The sequence below is a fragment of the Girardinichthys multiradiatus genome, chromosome 12, assembly GCF_021462225.1.
Source record: "Girardinichthys multiradiatus isolate DD_20200921_A chromosome 12, DD_fGirMul_XY1, whole genome shotgun sequence".
Lineage (NCBI taxonomy): Eukaryota > Metazoa > Chordata > Actinopteri > Cyprinodontiformes > Goodeidae > Girardinichthys > Girardinichthys multiradiatus.
Window position 1 is genome coordinate 52,137,652 of NC_061805.1, and position 26,673 is coordinate 52,164,324.

At 44.9% G+C, this 26,673-nt stretch overlaps 2 protein-coding genes across 4 annotated transcripts in view; both read left to right on the forward strand.

Annotated features, from left to right (window-relative positions):
- Window positions 1–1,884: 1,884 nt before the first annotated feature.
- On the forward strand, window positions 1,885–7,709 carry LOC124877924 (the record flags this gene model as incomplete). The annotated part of the gene is made up of 4 exons (XM_047381556.1): window positions 1,885–2,094; window positions 3,033–3,190; window positions 3,384–3,619; window positions 4,909–7,709. Coding segments are annotated over exons 1-4 (3,405 nt in total), but the record flags the coding sequence as incomplete, so codon positions are not given.
- A 4,952-nt stretch (window positions 7,710–12,661) lies between these two features.
- The window catches only part of ogdha (oxoglutarate dehydrogenase a), a 28,160-nt gene continuing 14,148 nt past the window's right edge, over window positions 12,662–26,673 (forward strand). The window contains exons 1-5 of one of the 3 annotated variants that reach the window (XM_047381452.1): window positions 12,662–12,741; window positions 15,471–15,847; window positions 18,613–18,804; window positions 22,327–22,395; window positions 22,717–22,819. In XM_047381452.1, the coding sequence (XP_047237408.1) occupies window positions 15,611–15,847; window positions 18,613–18,804; window positions 22,327–22,395; window positions 22,717–22,819 (601 nt within the window). In that variant the 5' untranslated portion in view covers window positions 12,662–12,741; window positions 15,471–15,610. Of the gene's footprint in view, window positions 12,742–15,470; window positions 15,848–18,612; window positions 18,805–22,326; window positions 22,421–22,716; window positions 22,820–26,673 lie in introns of all 3 variants that reach the window. The other 2 variants (XM_047381451.1, XM_047381450.1) reach the window with 2 other exon arrangements.

Below are 26,673 nucleotides of genomic sequence, written 5' to 3' on the forward strand. Positions count from 1 at the left end.
ACCAGTGTGGGAAATAAAATGTATAACATGTGTTAGTATAAAGACATTATGTATTGTGTGGTCTGCAAAAGTATTTCTCACAGGGAGGTGAAGTGGAAAATTACTGGGAACTGCAGGAGCGTGTGAAAAGTAGAGACTGACTTACTCCCTTCTCATATCAGTAGAAAACATGGTGCAGGTGTCTAAATATGGTAAAGCCGGAAAAGTGTGTATGTGACTATATATGAGAAAATAACTGTAAACAGGGCGCTGCCCATTTTCATGTGTGTTTTAATAAAAACAATGAACCCAGTGAGAAGCTCTGAAGTCGTCTCGGTGTGTGTTCTGATCACATGAGAGCTTCCCTGGTCCAGATACTTTGAATGACATACAGCTGTCTCCGTGTGATTTATTCTAATATGTTGTGAATTCCTCCAGGTTACAGTGAATAAACGAACGTGCAGAAGGCCTCTTTAAAGAGGTACTTCAACAGTTTGGTGACCCCTGACGTGGACGTAAAGAGAGTGTGACAGACGGGATCTTCTGACACCAGGCGCCCATAATTAAAACCAGGTAGGCAGAGCCTATTTTATTAAATTCCGCCGATTGAATTTATGTATAGGCTAAATGAACCAGGGTGTCAGAGGATTCTGAATGTCATTTTACTCTACAAAACTGTAAAAGAGTATGCGTTAACTGGACGTGTTAAAATAGAGTCAGATAAGATTTGCTGACAGGGTCGGTAACATAAGGCCGCTTGAAAGTTCATTTAAAGCTGAATAAGGTTAAAGTCCTTAAAGGTTAAAGTCCTAATTGCTGGGTGTGGTGTCCAAAATTATTGATTGACGAATCAATAACATAAGCTGGGTTTAAGTCCTGTGATTTGACAAAACACAAAGAATTAAAAGTGAATAACTTCATCTGAATTTTTTTAACGTGATTCATTCAGAAATCTTACAAAGGGTTAGAGTCCCATCTAGTGGTCACACAGAGGAATTACACAAGTGACTGGGAGTGCAGTCGAAGTTAAATCATTGAACACTCATTCTGAATTAAAAATGCGGTTGGATTTTCGATTATTTGAGTGAAAATGAAATGCATTTATTGAATATAGGGTGAAGTGGCTTGTAGTGGATTATTTCTGCATATTTGTGCATATTTCCTGTGTGCGAGTGTCTGTCACTGACTGTTGTGTTGAATTGAGGAAGAACGAGCTGGAATGTGTTTGTGTGTGCGACTGACGCTGGATGATTATTTGGGGTAAAATAAAAGACAAAGTACTAGATATATCTATCTGTAGTGCGGATTATAGAATAAATGTGAATATTAAGTGTTTTTGTTGATATTAAACGGGACTGACTGTGTCTGTGACAGACTGGGTTAAGCAGCAGAGAGCTGTCTCACCATGGCTGTTTATTAAATGTACTGTATTGTCCGGTAACCTTGTGTTGTTAACAAGGACAATACAGTGATAAGTGGATTTTATATGCATATTGTGAAGCGTTGATTGCACATTAATTTCACAGGATTTTAAACAACATGGAAGGAGAATTTCCGGAAGCCACAGTATGGGAAGATTTAGAAACACAATTAAATAACATACAAACACTGGTTCTCCAAACGAGAGGTAAGGAGGAAATGAAAAAAATTAAAAAGAAGATCGAAAAAAAGGTAAGAGAAGCAATGAAGGTGGAGGGAATTAATTTTACGGACAACTGGAATTTAGGTGATTGGTTTAGAAAGAAACTGAATACAGCAAAGAAAAACAGACAGGAAGAACAAGGTAAGTTGAATGTCGCTTCTGTCTGGTCCAAAGGTAAGTACCGGACAAACATAGATAAATTTGAAAAAGAAGAACGTTTTTGGGCAGATATTCTTTTGATTTATTAAGGAGGAATTCACACAATGCAGCGGAAAAAACCCAGAGAAGGAGACGAGAAGGAGGTGTCAAAATCAGCTCAGGGGAGGTGTTCAGACACACCTCCACCATATCGACCCTCCTCCTCATGCAGCTCCCTCACTGATGCACCCACACCGCCCCCTGGTGGATTGTACCCCATATTGGAAGTACAGAATGGAACCCTGGTGGTGAATGGACTACAGATCCCAGAAGAGGTGAACAAATCTGTCAGTGGAACTTCTGGATTATCTATGCCAGCATCTGATGGGTCATTTCAGGATGCAGAAAAAGCAGCCTTTCAAGACAGAGAGGTAAGAGAAAGACAAGAACAAAATCAAAGAAGCCTGAGCAAAACAAATCCCTTTCGCTCACCCCCACAACAATCAAGTCTAAATTCAGAGGCTGGGGCACGGGGGCTATGCTCTGGCTTACAAGGACCGGGGACTGATCCGGAAGGTTCAGTGTCTTTAATGCTAAGTGGATTCTGGAGGCCAGATAGGGTTTTGTGTCCTAATCCTTTTCTCACACCCACACCTTGTTACACTTCTACCCCAGCTGCTGAGGTGCAGGTAAGCAGGCAGAGCATGCCACAGGAAACTGAAGAAGACAGAGCAGACCCGCAGCAAAACCATCCTGTGGACGGATTCCCAATACACTGTAACACAGTTGGACAGTTAATGGAACATTTACCCCGCAATGCTTCAGCTAAACCAGAAGGCTTTAGTTATGCCCCAAAAACCAATTACCCCCTTTTACAGCAACAAGGCTCTGGAGCCCCCTGTAGGTATAAACCTTTCTCTCTGGGCGACATTACGGCTCTCTGTGACAAGTTGCCCCCCATCTCAGAAGGAGCAGCAGTCTGGCTCCAGACTTTAGACACCCTGACAGCAGGCACCACGCTAGCATTGGGAGATTATAGAGCCGTGGCAGGACGGTGCATGCCACACCACACATGTAGAGAGATTGAGACAGCTGCTTTTACATCAAGAGCCCCGGATTCTGACCTCTTCACCCAGCATGTCCACTGGCTAGGTGATGCATTGAGACAAGCCTACCCTGTAACCAGGGGGCGCACCATCCCTAAGTTTGAATGGGACCCTAAAATTAACCCCAGGGAATAACATACAGCTGTAAATCCATGTGGCAAACTCAGACAGGAACTAATCCGGCTACTGAGGGGGCACAACGAGGCTGGTTCAGAGATGCTGTCCTTAATGGACTACCACCACAGGTGAAGGCCAGTATGGAGGACAATCCGGACATGGCTGGAGTGGATGCTGGAACTTGGGATCGCCATCTGATTCACCACCTGTCCAAAATAAGAGAGGAACATAAGAAAGATGAGGAGGAACTTAAGACCCTAAAGACCCAATTGTTAAAAATGCAGTTAGCCAAAGCAAAGCAGAAAGCAGGAGACAAGAAGAAGGACAATAAAACCCCAAAAATAATGTATGAAGGTGCGGTTTCTCAGAGCCCCCAGACTCCTCCCTTTCCTGATCATCAGGACACGATTGCATCGAGGTCTGCAAACTCGGGTCCTTATCCTGCCCAACCAGGCCGGTTCAGGGGCAGGGGCGGGCCAAGGGGCCGTGGATTCCGTGGAGGACCACCAAGGCGATGGGAGGGTGCTGACGTTTGCTACTACTGTGAAGAGCAGGGTCATTGGAGCCGACACTGTCCATGCAACCCTGAGGCATATGAGCGTGGGTATGGACCCAGAGGAGGCCCAGGGCGACGCCCGTATCAAGGATGGGGTGGTCCACCACGTGGAGGTCAACAGCAGCAACCTTCACTTCAGCTGCCAGCCTGGGATGAACCCAGCCTTGGCCCGGACCACTACTGAGGGTCCCCACAGAACCCCCCGGACAGAGGGACTGAGGACCCCTTACTGTCCATCACGGTGGATGGACAAAATCTCCTTTTTTTGGTGGACACTGGGGCCACATGTTCAACTATTCCACGAGCCCCTCCTACCACCCTCTCCACAAGGTCTACCACTGTCATGGGGTTTTCTGGGGCTAAACAGGTCCTACCTTACACCACACCCCTAAAAACCGAGATAGGGGGACAGACTTTGAACCACAGCTATTTGGTGTCAGCGGACACCCCTGTCAACTTATTGGGCAGAGACATGTTGATTAAAATGGGAGCAACCATTTTATGTGGACCTGATGGACTGTCTGTGCATCTGCCCAATGGAGCTCAACTAGCCTGTGGCAACAATTCCCGCCTCTCTCATGGACAGTATCTCATACAACCCCTGGCGGACCCTATGGCTGACATATAATGGGTCCTCCTGCACCCAGAAACCACAGCGGGCGGAGGCATCCTCTCGTCTTTCCTTCGGTGGAAATCCTGGATCTCGACCCTGGCGCCCTACGTCTCTCCCCCTGACCCGCCACATGTCACCCTCTTCTATGACAGGAATAACTGTGAGTGTTATCAGGAAAGCTTTGCTGTGGAGCTGGAGGGGACTTCCTGGGAGATTGCCACCGCGGACATTTATGTAGCCCCTGAAGGTGTCGTAGCCTCTGTACAGTTGTCTGCAGAGCAGAAGGACTGGTTCAAAATGTGGTCTGATGGTGTACCCCATGTTTCACTAGCGCTCCACCCTGCCCACGAAGCTCGCGAGCTGGGAGGAGTGTTAAAACGCTCCCTAGCTCTCACTGACTGGCATTCTTCATCCGCACCCAATCTATCTTATTCACCCTCAGGTAACACCTACCGCATTACCAACATGTCCACAGACGTTGGCACCTTGGAACATGTGCAAATTCACAGACATCATGGGAGAGAAAAAACAGATCATCCAATGACTGCAGCTGTAGTTCAGAGCATGCCATCTTCACTTTGGGCTGAGGGCCCCACGGATGTGGGACTCATTCAGTGCTCTCCCATCACTTTCCAGCTCAATACTGACCGACCCATTTGGAAATCCCAGTACCCTCACAAACCAGCAGCTGAAACTGGAATTTCTGACACCATAGAAGGGCTGTGGAACGCTGGGTTGCTGGAACCAGCTGACGGCTCTTCTTGGAACACACCCATCTTACCAGTAGAAAAGAAGGGAACTGGGAAATGGAGAATGGCCCACGACTTGAGAGCAGTAAATGCAGCACTGTCCACTCCCACAGTCCCAGTGCCTAATCCATACGTTGCTCTCACTAACCTTAACCCCAAACATGCATGGTTCACCTGCATCGATTTGGCAAACGCTTTCTTCTGCCTGCCTCTAGCTGAGGAGTGCAGAGATGTTTTTGCATTCACATATAAGTCAAACAGGTACCGCTACACTCGTTTGCCGCAGGGTTTTGCTCTATCACCAGGACTTTTTAATCAGGTCCTTAAGAAATCCCTCCAAGACTGTCCCCTCCCCCCAAACACCACATTGATCCAATACGTGGATGACATTCTTTTGGCGACACCAACTGTTTCTGAATGCTTGGAGGCCACGGCTGTGGTACTCTCACACCTAGCAAAAGCTGGGTACAAGGTCAGCAAAGCCAAACTACAAATTTGCCGGAAACAGGTGGATTTCTTAGGCAGGGTGATCTCCCAGCCTGGGACAGGAATGTCCTCTTCACATCAATCTGCTGTCCTTTCTCATCCAAAACCGGTGCGGGTGAAAGACATGCTTTCCTTCTTGGGACTCACTGGATACAGCAGGTCATTTATTCCAGGATACATTGACCTGACTGGCCCACTCCGCGACTTAGTGAAGAAACAGGGCATGCGCAATTTGACGGCACCTCTACAATGGACAACAGAAGCAGAGGAAGCCTTTATTGCTCTTATAACCAGCCTTTCCCAAGCTGCTAACTTGGCACATGCCGACTACACATTGCCCTTTCACTTGGATGTTTCTGTAACAGCACATACTGCGAATGGAGTGCTGTTCCAGAAAAAAGGGGGAGTAAGAACAGTGCTAATGTATATTAGCGTGATGCTTGACAACATGGAACAAAGACACCATGAATGTACCAGACATGCAGCAGGGTTGACAAAAATAATTAAAAAAACAGCCCATGTGGTGATGGGACATCCACTACACATTTTAACATCATATGGAGTAGTGGAATTTGTCAATTCCAAAACTTTCACACTCTCACCATTGAGACAACAGAGATTGAGTAAGGTGCTGGAGGCGCCAAATATTATCTACAGCCATGAAGGGATCAACATGGCAGACAGAATGACAGAAAGAGCGTTTGTTGAGGTAAATGAGAAAATCAGACCAGACCTACAAGGAGAACCACTAACAGAAGCAAGAAACCTGTACACAGATGGCTGTTGTTTTAGACATGACACAGAGGGTCTGAAAGCAGCCTATGCAGTGGTGGAAGACACAGGAACGAACTTTGTGACTCTTAAGGCAGAAGGGCTGACAGACACCCAATCAGCACAGAGAACAGAGGTGCTAGCAGTAATAGCAGCCCTAGAACTAGGGGAAGGACAAAAAGTGAACATCTACACAGACTCAGCTTATGTCACGGGAGCAGCGCACGTGGAACTAAAGCAATGGATAAGAACAGGGTTTAGAACCGCAGGACAAAAACCCATTAAACATGAGCAAGAAATGAGAAGATTAGCTGAGGCCCTACTACTTCCCCAAGAAGTAGCGGTCATAAAATGCAAAGGACATGATAACAGCTACACCAGGGTGGCTCAAGGAAATCAAGCTGCAGAAACCAAAGCTGGATATCTGCCCATACACATCTTGATGAACTCTGAAGTTGAATGGACACCAGAACCGACTCTGGAGGAGGTGAGTAGACTGCAAAAGGGGGCCTCACCAGAAGAGAAATCAGTCTGGAAGGCAAGAGGGGGAAGAAAAGACCAGGATGAACTATGGAGAAGTCCAGACGGACGTCCCATCCTACCCCCAGGACTAACCACAGCAGCGCTGGAAGAAGCACATGGACCGGGACATGCAGGAACTGCACAAATGATAAAGAGTCTTGAGCACTGGTGGCATCCATACCTGAAACAGACGGTAGGTCATTGGATAAGCTCGTGTAGCACCTGCCAACAATTCAATGTGAGACCCACTCTGAAGCCTGCACCAGGTAAGTTCCCTGTGGACCCGGTAGCAGGTAAGGAAATCATCATAGACTACACGGACATGACGGAGAGAGTGAATGGGTTCAGATATCTTTTGGTGTGTGTGGATGCGTTCACCGGTTGGCCAGAAGCCTGGCCAGCAAAAAAGGAAGACAGCAAAACAGTGGTGAAGTATCTGATTAATCACTACATCCCCAGGCACGGTTTTCCTGCAAAAATCAGGTCAGATAACGGCACACACTTCAAAAATGAAGAACTTAGAGAGGTTGAAAAGTTCCTGGGACTGAGACATTCCTTTGGAACAGTGTACCACCCCCAATCTCAAGGGAAGGTGGAAAGGATGAACCAGACAATCAAAACTAAATTGGCTAAAATCTGTGCACAGACCAAAATGAATTGGGTGACAGCATTACCTTTAGCTTTGATATCAGTAAGGAGCTCAGTGAGCCAGAGACATGGGTTGACGCCCCATGAACTGCAGACTGGAAGACCTTTTCCAGGCCCAAAAACCAGGTTACCTTTTTTGACTGAATGTGAACAATCTATGTCTCACCGTGATTACTATAGATCTCTCCACAGCTTGGTTGCAGCATTCTCAAAACAGGTGGCCGCCCAACCATCCAAGGCTCGAGCTACCATCTCAGACGCGGAGTGGATCCTTCTGAAAGTCATCAAACGGAAGTGGTCAGAGCCCAGGTGGACGGGTCCATTCCAGGTCACAGAGAGAACCTCACATGCAGTGAGGGTCAAGGGCAAAGGAGACACGTGGTATCATTGGAGCCAGTGTGCAGCAGCAGAGGCACCACAGAGATCGCTGCCAGAGGTCCAGCAGAACCTGAGGGACAACACCAGCACACCAGAAGACCTTTCTCACCCAATTCAAGGGGCAGAATAATCCCCTAGGGTGAGAAAGCGTTCATTTACACCTAAAGGTTAGTCTACACCTTAGGTGCACCGTCAGATCAGTGGTCCCACCAATAGGGGCAGAATAATCCCCTGGTGAGACCACTTAGCTCCAGGTCAGTCTACACCTGTGAGTGAAGACCAGGACATCACACAGAAGAGGCGGATGTGATTGAGCTTTCCTCTCTTTCACTGGTGGTCGTAGCTGCTCTCCCACCGAACTTAACTGAACACTCTGAACTTTAAAAAAAAAAATAATGATAAAAAGGTATTTTGTGTTTCACCGTATTGTTAATCCTTATCTTCCTTTACAGGTACCTTTGAAAAGAATGGGAGGTGAAAATCTAGGACCCAGGCCCCTTAAGGGTTGGGTCATGGTAGGTATAGGTGTTTTAGCATTCTTCATTGTTACATTGATTTTCGGATTGTTTTGTGAACTTCCTTTCCAGACATGCTCCAGTCATCCCAGGATCAATAAAAGACAATCCAAACCCCAGGGTCCAGATAAATGCCTCCAGGCGTTTGGGGGAATAGAATTAAATTACACTCTCGGTGCAACCACGACTTTCCAATTTGATCTCTGTGACGTCATCAATTGTAGCTCTTACCAAATCTCAGGCAGCACATGGTTGACGAGGCTCCACTATTACCTATGCGCTAATGCTGAACTCTCCACACACTGAGTCCACAAGTACAGACACACCCACCCCTTTGTGCGGTAGGGGGTGGAAAAATACTATATATTACAGCAGACCATGGAATACCAATATTTTTAACCCTGACCTGACACCTAAACTTGAAGCGCTGAACATATCCCTGATACGCGGCAGTTTACCGAATACCGCCTCAAACGGGCAACAGCCATTTCTTTTAACCCTTAAAGCCTTGGCACACAACCCCATAGGAACACACAACGCCTATTTCATGTTTGGTCTTCGACGAGGATGGAACACACAGAATCCAGAAGGCATCATCAAGATAAATTTCGGAAATCACTCCAATCAGGCAGAGTCAGACAAGGGGAGGATAAAAATAGACTACAACAGCTTAAAACCCTTAGAAATTATCCAGATGGCCACGGGATATACTGAAGATAACCTCTGGCTCCAATGGATAACTCAGACTGCCAAAGAACAAAGTAAATCAGATTGTGTGGCCTGCGCGGCTGCAAGACCACATTTAACTACTGATCCTGCTCCTCTGTATCCAGAGGACACGTGGGGTTATAGCTGTATGCTACAGCTGACTAAAGTGGCTACTCCTACAAACTGTACCACTTTGGCCAGTCTGTTTCCAACCATTGCCAATAACACCAGAGCAGGCCCTTTCACCCCTCAACGAAGAAATGGCACATACATTTGCTTTACCTTCACTTCCACAACACCAAAGGCAAATGTAGGACAAATTCCTCGCGATTGGTGTAACATCACGGTGCCAGGCTCAGTGATAGGCCCCTGGGCAAGATCAGGACTCTACTATTATTGTGGAGGACATCGGCTATTAACTTGGATTAAAAATAATACTATTGGAATGTGTGCCATGGTTAGGTTGCAGGCACCTCACCTTCTGTTAGGTAAAGACTTTAAGTATCTTCCCTCGAAACATGCACAAAGCACGGCTCTCGCTAGGCGACGGCGTAGACATGTTATGAAGCGGAGCACAAATGCATTTGACCTGACCGAAGGCTTGCCCACCTACATTGACGCAATTGGAGTCCCCCGAGGCGTACCCAATGAGTATAAATTGGCGGACCAAGTCTCAGCAGGCTTCGAAAACCTTCCCATTATTGCAGCCTTTTTTCCGTTAACTCCCAATAAAAATGTGGACCGCATAAATTACATACATTACAATGTTTTTCGAATGGCCAACCTCACTAGAGATGCTGTGGAGGGCCTAGCTGAAAAAACTGGCCCCACATCCCTTATGGCAGTACAAAATAGGATGGCCCTGGACATGGTCCTAGCGGAAAAAGTGCTGTGTTTGGAGACATGTGTTGTACTTTCATACCCAATAATATCGCCCCTGATGGTTCCGTCTCAAAAGCTTTAGAAGGATTAAAAACACTTTCAGCCACTATGCATGAGCACTCAGGAATAGACAATCCGTTCGAAGACTGGATGACGGGCATGTTTGGACACTGGAAAGGGTTGATTATGTCAGAGTTTTACCTTCAGGTGGCGCTACAGAGCACTGTTCACTAAAACCAGCCGCCACAGAGACAGTTTCTTCCTCCAGACTGTTTCTCTGATGAACATTTAATAGAGTACAAAACAACAGCATACAGATGTTGCAAATGCACATTTTCTATTAGATATGTGTATATTGTAAATTGTAAATTTGTATATTCTGTAATACAAAAACAGAACAAAAGAGCAAACTATACCGGAGTCAAATTCCTTGTTTGTATGTACGAACTTGGCAATAAAGCTGATTCTGATTCTGATTGTTTATTTCCATTGCTGTTTTTGTAGCTATTATGGTTACCTGTGGATGTTGCTGTGTACCATGTATAAGATCTTTGATTGTTCGCTTTATTACTACAACCATTGAAGGGAAAACTGCACCTCCTCCTTCCCATATGATGCCTTTGCTTGCGGTGGATGCTAACGAGGAGGAGGATGAAGATTAACCCGTAAGAGTAAGTTACAGGGCGTATGATATGTATTACTGTCTAGGGAGCAGAAGGACGGTAGAATATTATATTGGCAAAATTTGATAGACTATGGAATAAAGCACGGATAGACACCCTCCAGTTAGAGGGGTCACGACTCCCTGTCAAGATTTAGAAGGTTGTAAGCATCCTTGGGACTACAAAGGCCCGACAGGCAATAGTCCCTGGGCACATGGCGTGGCATTGGAGGCAGGGTCAAAAAGCATGATGACAAACATTTCCTTCTGCTCCACAGGTTGTAATGACTGTTGAACTCTTTTATTTAGCATCTCCAAGTAGTGGTGAAGTCTTAGGAGACTTCAAAAGGGGGAAATTGTGGAGATATATTCTGTGTGTGCATCATTATTATTACTATGTTCATAACCAGTGTGGGAAATAAAATGTATAACATGTGTTAGTATAAAGACATTATGTATTGTGTGGTCTGCAAAAGAATTTCTCACAGGGAGGTGAAGTGGAAAATTACTGGGAACTGCAGGAGCGTGTGAAAAGTAGAGACTGACTTACTCCCTTCTCATATCAGTAGAAAACATGGTGCAGGTGTCTAAATATGGTAAAGCCGGAAAAGTGTGTACGTGACTATATGTGAGAAAATAACTGTAAACAGGGCGCTGCCCATTTTCATGTGTGTTTTAATAAAAACAATGAACCCAGTGAGAAGCTCTGAAGTCGTCTCAGTGTGTGTCCTGATCACATGAGAGCTTCCCCTGGTCCAGGTACTTTGAATGACATACAGCTGTCTCCGTGTGATTTATTCTAATGTGTTGTGAATTCCTCCAGGTTACGGTGAATAAACAAACGCGCAGAAGGCCTCTTTAAAGAGGTTCTTCAACAGTTCAAAAAGTACAGCAATCCACTTTACTCTAATTTTGTCGTTCGAAGTAAATGAGTGGTAGTCCGAAATTGTTTTCAGGATCCAAATCACCTTTGCCCGAAGAGTTGGCGTATGAGCTCGCAGGTTCACCGGCTGTACTACCGATGATTACTTGCAGTACCCACGTTGCTGGTTGTTAAAGTAGAGCCTTGCTTTGAACAGAACTGAGCAATAGGTACCTACTGTTGGTGGACTCTAGCATAAGCAACGTGTTTGGCGCTCTTCATATGGGAGTCCAAAGCCATAAGTCCCATCGTCCCCAGCTTAAAAGATTTTCGACACTAACAGCATTGGGCCTCATGGTCATTGTCCGAATTAGGTTTAACCCACTCGTATTTTGGATTCTGCTGCCACTTCGGGTTAAAACGACACTTGCCCATTCTGAAGCACACTAAGTTAACTTACTAACAAGGTGGTTTTGTTTTCCCACCACTCACTGAGCCCGCAGGAGAAAGTTGGCTGACGTGCCCTTCGTCATTGGGCGCGTTAATTCTTACATTGCTCGCACACACCAACAACACATTTTGCTTCAGTATTTTAGGACATTTTAGCATTTATTGTCTCACTAAAGGACAAAATAAATTAAGACCTATAAATGACATTTTATAATTTGTCTTCAAAATTTAATACTTTTAAGGCCTTAATTATTTAGTAAAAAATTCAAGACTTTTTTAATACTTTTAAGACCCGCAGGTACCTTGTTATTAAACATGCTGGTTTCCAGGTATGGAGACAGCTTTTAATCATAAACAATAAACATGAAAATAATGTGTAGGTCAGAGCTGTGGGAAAGCAATTCCAGAAGCTTCATCTCAGCCGCTTTTATCCATTTGAAAACCAGTTTGGACGTGTTTGGGATCATTGTCTTGTTGAACAACTGTATCCAAGTTTCAACACTTGTTAATTTGAGAGGACCTATTAAAATTTGGAAGTAATCATTCTCCTCCATTATTTCTCCCACTTTTCAATGCACCAGTGCCACTGGTAGAAAAGCAGCCCCATAGCATGATGCTACCACCACCATGCTTTACAGTTCAGTGTTTTTTGGTTTGACTATTGCAATCATTGTTTTGTCATTGGTGACCGAACAGTTCAATTAGTTCAAATCAGAAATACTTTACTAATTACAAAGGGACATATTGTTTTCTTACTGGGAACAAATATTTTTATTGACCTAAACAGAAACATTTGAAATCAATGAAACCAAAAAAGGACTACAACTTGAACGCCTAGTCCCCGCCCCTCTGGTTTGCGTCGTGACGTCAGTGACGTCCCTTCTGTCATAATTTCACCGGGAGAGAAGGGCGTCCGAAGATACTGGCCGAGAGCGGAGCCGTTGGAACCCTTCTGGAGGTCAGTAGCCGGCTCAGAGTGATCTATGCCGGGTCGTAGAGTCTGCAGAGACGGCCTGCGGTGGTCCGTGCAATAAGGATGTATTTTAGTTTGAGTTGAAACATTTTAAAACCCCTGTTTGCTGTTAGCATTCTGCGCTGCTAGCCTCGTGTGAGCTAACAGCAGTCTGAGCTGAACTCTGAGGTCACCTGTAAAAACAAGCCTTACCTGAGGCTGCTCGGTCCCTCCTCTGAGGTAAATGTTCGGTTTATTTTCAGCTGTGGAGTTACGGCGATTACATTTGTTTTATCTGCGGGGCTAACCGGCTAATTACATAACCTGGTGCGATAGCGCCGAAGCTAATCCGCCCCTCCGCGGAGGGATATTCCGCACTATTAAAACTTTCGGCGCTTTTAAACCGTTAAAACAGTCAGAGCAGACAATTTCTCCAAGTTTTATTAACCATACAGTAATTTAGGGTAACTCATGACTTGTGAAAGGACAAAGTTAATGACAGTTTCAGCGGCCAATAGTTGGACCGGCTTTTTAACGACCAGCCAATCAGAGGGTCTGCTGGGAATGTGGTGGGCGTGTCCCAACTGGACGTGGAGCCGCACAACAAGGTCAAAACAGAAACTCCAGCTGGCACTGGGCGGAGGTTCTGACGGGTCTGACAGAACCAGTTTTAACCGGGTCATGTTGCAGGTGAGAACTATGAACTGTGGAAAAGTTTTTCAGAACTTCCCAGAACAACAGTATGTTTCCACACTGACCAGAAGTCAGAACTGGCAGAGTGCGTTTACCAGAATCATGTGTGTTCTCAACTGATTTCAGGAGAAGGTCCAGAGTTTGGACTCAGATGTCTGAACTGAAAGCTCCACATGAGCCGTAAATCTTACAGAACACAAATAAAAGAACGGAACAAATGAAGTTACTATATGCAGATGAGCCATAATATTATGACCACACTCATAAAAGGACAGGGACTATTTTGTGTCAATAAGTAACTTTACATCAGAGTTAATTTTGGATCAAGAGTCAGCACACAGCTTCAGTAATTACAGCTGGAAACCACAGAACAGGTCCAAAATCTGGGTGTGCTGACCAACTGAGACCCGAACCTCCAGAACCACATAAAGACAGTTACTAAGTCGACCTTCTATCACCTGAAGAACATTTTCAGGATTAAAGGACTAATGTCCAGCAGGACCTGGAGAAACTCGTCGACGTTTTTATCTTTAGTGGAACTGATCACTGCAACGGTGTCTTCACAGATCTGCTTAAAGGGTCCATCAGACAGCTGCAGCTGATCCAGAACGCTGCTGCCTGGTCCGCATTAGAACATAGAAAATGGAGCACATCAGCCCGGTTCTAAAGTCCTCCCATTGGCTCCCTGTAACTCAGAGAATAGACTTTAAAATACTTCTGTTAGTTTCTAAGTCACTGAATGGCTTAGCACCAAAATACATTACAGATCTATTGCTGTTGTATCAACCTTCTAGACCCCTCAGGTCTTCTGGCTCAAATCTACTCTGCATTCACCGAACCAGAACCAAACATGGAGAAGCAGCTTTTAGTTCTTCTGCTCTTCTAATCTGGACCCAACTCTTGAAAGCTGCAGAAATCCTCAATCCCTGAGTTCTTCTAAATCAAACACATTTGTTGAGGTTGGCTTTTAAATTCTTCTAATATAAAAGTTTAAAGGGTCTTGCTACTCAGACAAGTTTAAAATTATAATACAGGTTTCTGCTGAGGACAAAGGTCATTTGGGATTTTTTAGAGTGTTGTGGACCCACTGGTAGTTTACTGGCAAAGACCCCTCCCCTTGCTGGTTGACTGGGGCTCTCCAGAAGATGTTCTTTTCTAGGAGGAAGGTGACTAGAGTGCCAGAAAGCTCTAAACTCCTGTGGAGACGTCTGCAGGTTTTTAAGGAATATTCCCTCCATTATCCACGTGACACGTGAGTAGATAGAAGTTCTGTCAGGAAACAGAACCAAAGTGTTGAAATGGGACAGAGGTAGAGTTCTAAGGAACCTCCTCGCCAGGGAGAAATGTTTGACTTTATGGCGAAAAATATGGACCAAAAAGCACAAAGTGCATCAAAAAATGGTTTAAAGAATAAATGTTTTCGACAGGGCATTTGTTCATAATATATTAAGGTTCGTTTATTGTAGTCTGTAGTCCATCTTTCCTTTATGCAACTGCAAAGTGCTGTTTTTTCTTAAAGTGCATTGAATTGTCTTGTTGCTGAATAGTCCTTTATAAATAAACTTTCCTTAATACCAGTAGACTGGAGGGACTGGATATCCTTTCAATTCAATTCAGTTTTATTTATATAGCGCCAATTCACAACACATGTCGACTCTTTACGAAGTCAATTCATTCAAATCATCCAGATTCCCAGTCAGGTTCATATATTCCAATTAATCCCAACCATCAAACAGTCAGATTCAATTATTTATTCAAACTGGTTAAAAGTTTTTTCTATCTAAGGAAACCCAGCAGATTGCATCCAGTCAGTGACTTGCAGCATTCACTGCATTCACTGATCTGATTGGTTCTTGACACATGCCCTCATTTTTAGGTTTCAGTCCTAAATATGCAGCTTGTTCTCCAGCTCTGTGTCTGCAGAATCATCTTTAGATCCGATTCATTTTTATCATGAAATCTGAGCTGCAGATGATTGAGCAGAAGTTTTTTCCTCCTGGTGTCCCCGTCTCTGACTCTCTGTGTCTCTCTCCCTTCTTCAGTGGACGTTTGATTCGACTTTTCCTGTCCAGGGACCGGCCCGGGTGGAGTTTATTTCCCCTTTGTTCCTCTGAGTTCGAGGACGTGCGGACGTCGGACTGATCGCCACCACAGTGGGCGTGTGACGCTTTAAGGACTGCTTATGCATCGTTTAAGGACTTGTGCGGCGCGTTTGCGTCCGCTCACTGCCTCGCAGGCGGCTCAGACTGTCAGCCAGCGGCGGCCAATCACAGTTGCCAACGCAGGCACAAGGACGTTTCAGCTAATCAGGTGCTACTCGGCACCTGTGGCTTCAGAACCGTTCCTGAACGGGACAAGCTCCAACTACGTGGAGGAGATGTACTACGCCTGGTTGGAGAACCCAAAGAGTGTTCACAAGGTGAGGAACAATGGAGTCCCCTGCAGGTGGAGGTGGTTCTGTCAGTGATCAAACATGAGGAAATAGAAGGTTCAGTTAGCTCCTAACACTGAACTGCAGGAGTAGAAGGTGAGGAGAAGGTGAAAGAGCTGGGCTTCACAGATCCCGCCCTGTTTGGGCCGAGATGAACTGGCTGCAGAAGAACAGAAGCTAAAGAGATGAAAACCTACTCAGAAACCTGGTAAATAGGTTTGATTGTTGAGCATTTAGTTAATTTTGCATTTCAGAAGTGGGCTGCATAGTGGTGCAGTTGGTAGCACTGTTGCCTTGCAGCAAGAAGGTCCTGGGTTCGACTCCCAGCCAGGGCTGTTTCTGCTTGGAGTTTGCATGTTCTCCATGTACATGCGTGGGTTCTCACCGGATACTCCAGCTTCCTCCCACAGTCCAACAACATGACTGTTAGGTTAACTGATCTCTCTAAATTGCCCTTAGGTGTGAATGAGTGTGTGCTTGGTTGTGTGTCTGTGTTGCCCTGCGATGGACTAGCAACCTGTCCAGGGTGGACAAAATTCCCCGCCTGTAGACTGCTGGAGATAGACACCAGCTTCCCCGTGAAGAAGCGTTAGAAAATGATTGTTAAACATCTAGTTAATTTGCATCTGAGAAGACCAGGAGGGCTGATGATGTTCTTCACTTGTTCTGCTGTGAAATATCTTTGGAATATGTTGCAGAGAGGGTCCTGAGAGCAACTTTAACATGAACATCTGAGCTGAAGATCTCTGTGATCAGAGGATCGTCCCATTATTCTTTATTCTCCTGAACTAATTTTAATTTTCCAGAGAAGAACTGGAAGAAGTTGGACTGTTTACGTCAGCTTCTGTCCGTCTCCCGGTGACCATGTGATCTCTGGTCATGTGACAGTGTCTTGGTTGTGGGTTTGGAGAAGTGACCTAACCTCCTCCATCCTGCAGCCATTTTACTGTTTTTGTGCTTTAAAGTCCAGAAACTCAACATTCAGTCACTGAACCCAAGGGTGACTCAGCTGCCGGATCTGTCAGAACAGATCTGGTGGTGTTTCAGTGATCCGAATGGCACGGCTAATATTAGCTCCCAGAGGCTGCATCACATGACCGACCTTTTTCTCTGCTGGGGTCAGAGCAAAGGCTGCTTTATGCCCCTTAACCCAGAACCAGAACCTCTGTCAGTTCAGGATCAGATTTCAAAAGTTTCATTTTGCCGTTTGCTGACAGAACGAGTGAAATTCAAGATGGAGGAGCTCTACAGCATGAGGTGATCCGAGTGGACTAGAACAGGAACCAGGGTCTCACATCCCCTCATCAGGTTTACTGATGATATTTATTCTGTTTATAAGCAGATCCATGAGCGTTCACAGCAGAAAGACGCTGACTGAGGGGTTTTTAAGGTGTGTGTGTGTGTGTGCAGGTCACATGTCAGTGTGGTTATTTAACCATTACTGTGACATGACTCTTCTTAGCTCAGCAGGACTCAACAAGTCTTAATATTTCTTCCATTTGATTGGATTATGTAGGTTATGTATTAAAAGCTCAGCTGGATTCTGTTATTTCAACGTTACAGAAGCTCCTCCTGCTTAGTTTATTGAGGCAGACGTCCACCGTGAGGAAGAGGCTCTCTTCAGGCGTCTCTGGCTTTGTGTAGAACCTTGATTCAGAACCTGACAGTAGGGATGGGTTTTTATTTGGTTTTCATCATCGTGAAAAATGTCCTAATATGATAAGAATATGGATTTATTGTGACAATAAATTCCAGTTAAGGATGTTTAGAACAAATTCAAGAGTCCCACTTCTCTGGTTGAGCTGTCCTGAAGAAGCCTGTTTCAAAATGGCTGGTTTTTAAGGTCAGTGTTTGTGAGGCTCTGCCTGCAGTGACATCCAGTCGCAGCCACACGGTTACCAAAAACAGACTGAAACAGAAATATGGAGCTAAAAGCTTTAGGTCCATATCTAAACCCCACCCCACAATTTATGTCTGAAGACATGAGGATCAGGCGTCCTTCAGGGGTTTTTGAAGGTCATTGAAATATATCAGCCTCAAATATTGCATCCATTTCACTCATGCTGCCTTCCATTAACCCCGGAAGCCTGAACTGGGAAGTCTGAGTTTAGGTAATCTCCGAGTTGCAGTGTTCCAGTTTCCTGCTTGTTTTCGTTCATAAGGCTAGCAACAACAACGACGATAACACGGTTCTACGCTGTCAACAGCGTTGAAACGTCTCGTCTCAAACCCTGTGAAGCCGTATGTGAACGACGGACTAAATGTTGCATAAATAGTAAAGAACTGCTAAAAACAGTCACAGTAAGAACGTTTTTCTACTATGGATGCTAGTTGCAACCATTTTCAACCAACACCTGTTGCCCCGACTTTCCAACTTGTAATTCCGACTTTCGCAGGTGTTCCAGTTCAGTTTTCCTACTCGGAGGTCGGAAATTCCAACATCCGAGTAGGAAAGGAACGCAGCATAATTATTGTTACTGTGATCTCAGTTACAGTTTGGTATAACGTGTAACTTTAGTTCGAAACGTCTGAAAAGAACCAGTCTTGGTCTACATCAGGGGTGTCCAGAGCGCGGTCCAGGGGTCATTTTCAGCCCGTTGTAATGTTGGAGCTGCAGTAGAAAGTTTAAAACATGTTAAAGTTGGTTGTTATTTATGAGCCTCAAACACTAAAAGCTAAAGTAGAATCTCACAGATCTTTATGTTTGAACTAGCCTTGCTGTCTGACCTGACCTCTCCTCCTCCTCCTTCCAGTCGTGGGACGTGTTTTTCCGTAACGCCAACGCCGGCGCTCCTCCCGGCTCCGCCTATCAGTCTCCTCTGGGTCTGTCTGTAGCTTCGGGCCTGGTTGCTCCTCAGCTAACCTCGCTAGTCGGAGCTCAGCCCAACGTGGAGAAGCTGGTGGAGGATCATCTGGCGGTCCAGTCTCTCATCAGAGCCTATCAGGTAGAAAATCACACACAGAGAGATGGATTAACTCGTACTGCACACACCTCAGTTCAACTAAATCACACAGCAGAGCTCCTCCATGTTCATCAGACTCTTCTCTTAGACTGATGCTGATGTTTCTACAAAGCGATGTTCTTCACTTCAGGTTGACTGAGTCAAAGGTTGAACTGGGCTGTGTAAACTACCTCTCCTTGGAGCTTTGAAGTTGGTTCAGGAAGTTTTAAAAACTGTGAACCCAAATTGTTTCAGTCAGCTTAAGCTGAACTTTGACCTGGTTCTGCTGAAGTGGGAACTTGCACAACTCTGTCTGCAGGTCTGGGACACGGAGCAGAATAAAGAGCAGATCTTCTGTGGAAACATCATGAGGTTTACTCAAAACCTTCTGAACCCTGCAGAAATACGTCTCTGTTCAGCTGGAGACGAGCAGAGCTGTTCATCAGATCAGCTCAACGTTGTTCTGCTGCTCTGATGATTCGGTAACTAACGGTTACGGTCTGATTATTAATTAAAATGCTTTCTGACTGAACATCTGTCAGGACGTTCTCCAACAACCAGCTTCAAGTCTCCTCACATGATGTTTGTTTCTCATTCTGATGAATAACTACATTTAAACGCCTTTTAATCAACAAAATGATAGAAAATAAGGTTTTAAAACCTTCATGGAGAATTGAAATGTAAAATAATTTGTAGTATCTTCAGCTCTGTGATATGAACATTACTGGACTTCTGTAACTTCAGTGTTGAACTGAGACAAGAAGAAGAAACAGCAGGAAATTAGATTTGAGCCTAAATGGTTTAACTGAAATGTTTGTTCTTGTCTTCTGTTTCTTCCTGATCTTTAAATCCTGGGGACAAAAAGTCTGATTTCTCTGGTATCTTGTGTGGTTGTGAAGGTCTTCACAGGCCAGAAAGTTTACAGAGAAACCACCTTAAAACCTCTGAAGATGTTCCTTCTGTTCCTTACAGATGAGGCCATTTTCCGTTGATTGAAACCCAGCTTTATCATGAGGTGTGACGTTTAAGGGAACATCTGGTTTATTTTGATCTCATGTGCTTCAGGTTCTTGTATTGAGGAGTTGCTGGGTTTTCTTGGCAGGGCAGCTAAAGTTGTGGCCCCTTCAGACTGCATGAAAACCCCCATCAGAGTCTAGTAGACCCTGACCCATTAAAACGTCACTCGATTGTAGAAACCATGGAAATCCACCTCCAGTGTGAAGGAAATCCTGTCTTCAAAAATCACTTCTCTCTGGAGCTGAGCTGCACCTTCTCATGTTCCTCCTCACACTGGGACCTTTTCAGGATGCAGCTACACCATGCTGGCATGACATTAACGCCACAGGTATCACATCTGTGCTTCCCACAATTAGCTACATTTTCTAATATCTTGGAGGTTTCCACACCTCCACCATCAGTTTCTTCTAGCTCTGCTGGGGAGGTAACCCAGCAGAGCTAGAAGATACAGGGGAAGTTGTTTCTAGTGCAGATTCCTGACCATGTTGAGAAGAAACGCTTCCTGATTCTGGCTGAAAGGGCTGAACGGTCTCGCAGGCGCCATCAGGGTTCACATGGCAATGATTACAGTACTTGTTAAGCTAGGTGGATGAGTTCATGCTGTGCTTGCAATGATCTGTCTCGCTGCAGTGAGACAGAAAAGGACGAGGAAGGTCTCATCTTAACCTGAGCTGCACATATATTGAATTGTATTCGTCTTCACAGTATCAACGTGTGCAATGTTACACTAAAGAGTCTGTTTGTCAGGCTATAATAGGGCTGTAGTTTGGATTTATGGACACACATGAAACACATCAGTATTTTTAAAATGTTCACTATAACCGTGTTCATCTTTCTAATGGAGCTGAGAGCAGTGAGTCGGACTCTGAACTAAAGCAACATTTTTCCACATAATCCAGCATAGAAGGAAGTTTGAACCAGTTCAGCTTTAAAGCAAAGCTGCAGCTTAGCTGCTCATGTTGTTCATGAGACTGTGGACCAAATCTGCAAGAACCAACCATAACTTCTGATCAGGACAACTATTAGTCCCTCTGACCAATAATCAGAACCACATCTAAATGCAAGCAGCGGCAGCAGAATGATGGTCCACATAGGAGCCGAGCACCAGAACATCAGTCCAGTGTTGAGGGACCAGTGACTGGAGGAGCAGCCTTTTAAACAGACAGCATGTTTGGTTAGAGAAGACTCTGATAGCAGGTTACTGTTTAAGACAAAATCAGCTCAGTGTGAGCAGAAACTTGATTAAATATTCAGTATTTGTATCATTATGAGTCTTAAAACTACTGTCCCTGATGAATCTGAAACAGGCTGAAAGACAGCAGAGCAAAGGTCAGATTAGAAGCTGATGGTGATACAAGCTGAGAGCCTTTCAGAGAGGAGCCATTAGATCAGGAACCTATTAACACGCTCGGTGACCTGCTACTGACAGCTGTCTCTTCCTGATCACAGCTCCTTGATTCAGAGTCCTTTACAAACAAATCATCCGTCCAATAATTCAACAACATTTTTGACATTTTCAGCGGTATCATCTCCTCACCTGACATTGCATGTATACCAGAGGGCGATACATTGAATATATTTGTTATATCGCTTGGTATAATATTTCATTCAAACTCTCTATGGCAATGTTATATTTGTCCAATTAGGTGCAAGTTTTGCCGTCCATGGTGCCCACATCTGATTTAGATATTTGTCAGCCAGATGTTAAATCTCACAGTGGTTGGTGTGGTCCTCATGATGATGGAAACCAACAGATAAATGAAGAAAATGTGGGTAAATCCTAACTGGTATCGTCACTGCAACACTAAACAAGATCACTGTTGCATCTTTTTCCTGATATTATGCAGCCCTAGTTTGATTTATATTCTTTTCATTGGCCTGGATTGGTTGTTATGGCTGCATGGTGCAGTCCTATTGGTTGAAGGCTCATACCGAGGGCGCCGCCATGCAGTGTAGATACGATGGAGTTGAACCAGTTCTTCATCTGAATTCTCCTGACATCCTCGCTGCTACCAGGACCTCGCATAATGAGGACCCTCACTGCATTCCTCTTCCACCACTGAACACCTCACCAAATTCACTAAATGACGACCAGATAAGAGCGTTTTAATGATTGAAATAAGAGGCTCGGGTTGTTGTTGCCTTATGTGTCCTGGTGGGGGCGCTGAACACATGAATAAGAAGGAGAGAATGTTTGTTGATGGTATCAGAACCGCTGTATTTTCATCTACTTGCTGTTTTATTCCAGCCTGCTAAGCTGTAAGGGTTCTTCTGGTTCTGTCTCAGCTGACTGAAGATGAAATGAAGCTTAAAATAAACCAGATGATCCATTAAGTCCTTTAAAATAACTCAGATCTACCTGCAGGAAGTTGCCTTTAAAAGCTCCAGAGAAGCTTGTGAAGACTTTTGTAACTGTGTGTGTGTGTTGTGATAACTGTGTGTGTGTGTTGTGATAACTGTGTGTGTGTGTTGTGCTGGGTGTGTGTGTTGTGCTGGGTGTGTGTTCAGGTCATGGGCCATCACAACACCCACCTGGATCCTCTGGGAATCAGCTGTGTGAATTTTGATGACGCTCCGGTCAATGCCGGCTTCCAGGACGTCGGTGAGAGACCAGAACTAAACCAGAACTCAGACACTGGTGTTAATGTTGCTTTTCCCTCTCACCCACCCATTCTCCTCTTCCTCCTGCTTTCTTCTTCTCTGCTTCCTGTTGCTGTCTCCTCTCTGCCGTTTTAATCCATTAACCTTCCTTCCCTCTTTTTGTTTTGCACTTTAAATCCGTTCCCTCGTTCTGCTCGGCTCTTCATCATTCCCATCTCTGCATATCATTCTGTCCTCTTCCTCCTCTTCATCTTGTCCTGTCCTGGGTGGGTTCTGTGCTATTGTCGCCCCCTGTAGATCCGGGGGCACCATGTGGCCCAGTTGGACCCCCTCGGCATCATGGACGCTGATCTGGACTCGTGTGTCCCTACTGACATTATCACATCCTCCGACAAGCTGGGTGAGGATCTCCACCCCCTCAGAAAACAAACTCCACCTTCTCTTAACTCCAGACTGACCCACAGCTGGAACGTTTCCTGAATGTGTCTGAAACCTTGTTGTCCATCAGAGGAACCTCCTCTGAAACATTTTCACATACGAGAAATGTTTCAGAGTTTTATCTCACATTTCAATTTTCCCTCATTGTGTGAACCATCTGGAACCTTCTCGTATACGAAGAATGTCTGGAACATTAACCCACAAACGCATATTAGTTAACAGGAATCCTCTTTACTGGTCTGTTAAAATCATACCAGTAAAGCTGGAAGTGAAGGTTTGTAGAAACTGGAATCGTTGTTTGTCCGTCTAAAAATCTCTGTAAACGTTGGTCTTGTTGTTTTTAGAGGAGCATCATTAACATCTCTTCATACAGATTTAAATTGAATCATCTGAAGATGTTGGAGGAAATGATGCTATTATCAATGTTTTTCATTCATTAAAGGACCCAAGCCTGGCATTTACTGCCATCTAGTGGTAGAGTTTGATATTCTTGATTTCAAATATTAAAAGCTAGTTTTTAGGTTGCAAACTGTTTGTCAGTGCTAGAAGATCTGAAGAAGGTCCCAGGCCAGAACAGATATACCCTCAGCCACTTTATTAGGTACACCTTGTTAGCGGGTTGGACCCCCCTCACCCTAAAGGTGTCTTTTGGACTGAGATCTGGTGACTCTGGAGACCGTTGGAGTCCAGAGAACTCACCGTCATGTTCCAGAATCGAGCCTGAGATGAACTGAGCTTTCTGACATGGAGCATCATCCTCCTGGAAGCAGTCGTCACAAGATGGCTTTGCTTTGGTCGTTAAGGGATGGAGATGGTCAGCAACAATACTGCAGTAGGCGGTGGGGTTTAAATGATGCTCAGGTGGTGCTGAAAGGTCCAAAATTGTGCCAACATGACATACCACCACCACCTGACTGTTGATACAAAGATGGATGGATCCATGCTTTCATGATGTGTACCTGACCATCTGCATGCTGACGCCCATCCGGGCTGTAGACTGATCCAGTGCACGCTGAAGGTCACCAACAGAACCACATCTGTAAAAAGACAAGATGAGGCTCTGAAACCGGACCACCTTGTCCACGATTAGAGATCCTGTCCATGAAGGACAGAAACTGGAGGAGCAGCTCGGGTTGAACCCAACCTGACCTTCTGAGAACGTGGAGATGGCTCCTGACGGGATGACCAAGAAATGTGACTCCAGTTACAGATGAAATGATTACTGGTAGAACTTTTACACAAACGTCCCTGTTGGAGGGTCCATCCAGGCTTGTTTTGGTCTGAACCTGAGGAAGATCAGTTATTCTGATGTTTTCTGAGGTCCAGGTCAGACTGTGATGTTCTAGATCTGCTTGTATTGTATCTATGTGCCTAGAGCTATAAACATGGACACTAATTTCTTGGAACAGTCATCAGGCGTGTTTTTAGTTTGGCTTCTTGCTGACTTGTCCTCTTTGACCCTTGGCCTCTGTTTGAATGTTGGATCTGACTGTAGGCCATGACTGAACCTGTGGGCAGGTCGTTGGATCAGTATCTGGTGACCAGAACGGGTCTGTATCACGGCTGCGGTTTTAATATCGATCTGAAGATCCTGAAATTGAACATCTGTCCTGGTTGGACCTCACTAACCCAGACATATCACACCTGGTGATGAGATCAGTTATCCTCTTTACATCCAGATAATCATGTGACCACGCCGCTCCGGCGCAGCAACCGGGTCAGCATGTCTGCGCTCACTGTTAATGGGTCATGAAATGAGAGAAATCATGGAGAATAAATAATGGAGCTCTGAGGCTCGGTGTCGACACTAAAGATTTAACCCATAAACTCTCCACCCTAATGAAGCCTACAGCTGCTCTACACACCTTCATCTTCAGCAGGGCGCAGCAGATGTTCATACGCATCCTGTAGAGCTCATGTTCTTATGTACAGATAAGCCCAAAATTATTCATACCCCTGGCCAATTTAAACTATCTTTGACCAACAGGTTTCTTTCAAATAGATGTAATATTAATATTTTGGAACGATCGAGTCAGAATCCAGGCTTGAAGACGGTTTAAGATTAGGGTGATGGCTAGGAGACCTTCCAACCTCAAAGACTTGGAGCTCATCACCAAAGATAGATCATCAAATAGCAGAGGAGATGTGAAGAAAGCTGCTCAGCTGGTAGAAGAAGTTGGTCGTATGGAGAACGGCATAAATAAACTATGATTTTTATCAGAAACCAAGTTCTGGGTCGAACCACATAAATTCTGAATCAAAATCTCCAGATGTATGAATTAATTTGGGCTTAACTGTAATTTAGTTTTGGACATTTTACAGTCTGGGTACCAGAACCGGGAGCGCTAAACCCAGCTTAAAACCCAATCTGAATTCAGGTCCCAGTACAGACAGAACTCACTCAAACCGTGGCCCATCATCTCCTGATCCAGAGAGTCCAGAGCTGGGATTCATCATCTTCAGGTCATTTTACTCCAAACAGTCTGATCTTTAGAAGGTTCCCTCAGAGACCCGCTTCATCCTTTTAAAGGACCCAGCACCAGTGTCTGACCTCAGATCACTGTTTATCCTGTATACCTGTTATTCTAACAGGAAGCGGTCCAGTAAAGGTTCTGTTGATGGGATGAAGTCCCATCTTGTCGGCGTGTGGCCCTTCCATAGGTCCTGGGATGGATCGGGTCCAGCCTGCTAAACCGCTGCAGTGTAACACCTGACCCAACACGGCCAGACCCGATCAGGACTGTTGTTTCTGCCAGGTGTGAACCGGGTCAAAGATCCTAACAGGAGATGATGAGGAGTAACAGAAAACAGAAATCTTTAATGTGGAAGCTCCACATGTTCATCTTAAAAGACTGGGTCAAGATCCGTCTCTCAGCTCCCTGTCCAGAACATTATCAACTGCCACTACAGAACCCTGGTTGGATTTATTGGAGACTTTAAGGTCTACCTGGTTTCTGGGCTCCACCTCTGGAAGCAGGTTCTTGCTCCTCAGCTTGATGAGAAGGGTCAAAGATCAGCCCAAAGTCAAAGGAGTCTTTGCCAAACCGGTCTTTGAACTGGGCCTCGGTCCAGATCATGGAGACATTTCAGATTAAACCTTCTTGTTGCTCCACTTTTCACTCTTCTAGAGCAGCTATGTTCTACCAGAACTCTGAGACGACACTACGTTATGGATCAATATATGAAACCAGTTCCCAGCGGGTCAGTCACACCCAGAAATGTATAACCGGATCAGACACACAATTCTGTTGGACCCAAGTTAGAACTTCTTTTTCAGTCTCTCCAAGAATTTTGACCCAATCTGAACAATTCTGCCAAAAAAAAGTTGAGTTTTAGTAAAAATTTGGTTTCATGTTGAAATAATTTCTGCAAAGTTTATATTTGTTAATAATGATTTGTTGAAATGTCTGAGGATCCATCTAGAAACTGTTTAAAGCCCAAATCAGCCGGGTTTTTCCACCATAAATGGTTCTGGTTGGACATGATGCGTCCTGAGAATGTAATAAAACCAGAACTTCAGGTGCAGCTTTTAGAGTTTCATGAGGCTCATCTGGACGCGTGAGAGTCCCAAATCATCCTGATCTGTTGAACTTTAGTCCGATTACCAGCAGAATATGGACCCGGTTTGCTCCGGGTTCTGCTGTCTGGTTGTCTCTATGGGTTGACTGTTTAGTCTGCAGGACTGTGGAGGTTATTACTTTGAACTGTGACTGAAAGGGTCTCAGGTTCTGTAATGTTTTAAAAAAGGTTCAGACTCTGGTTCTGGTTTCTCTGTGAGGTTTGTGGTGGAATCGGAGCAAGGCAGCTGGCCCAGGA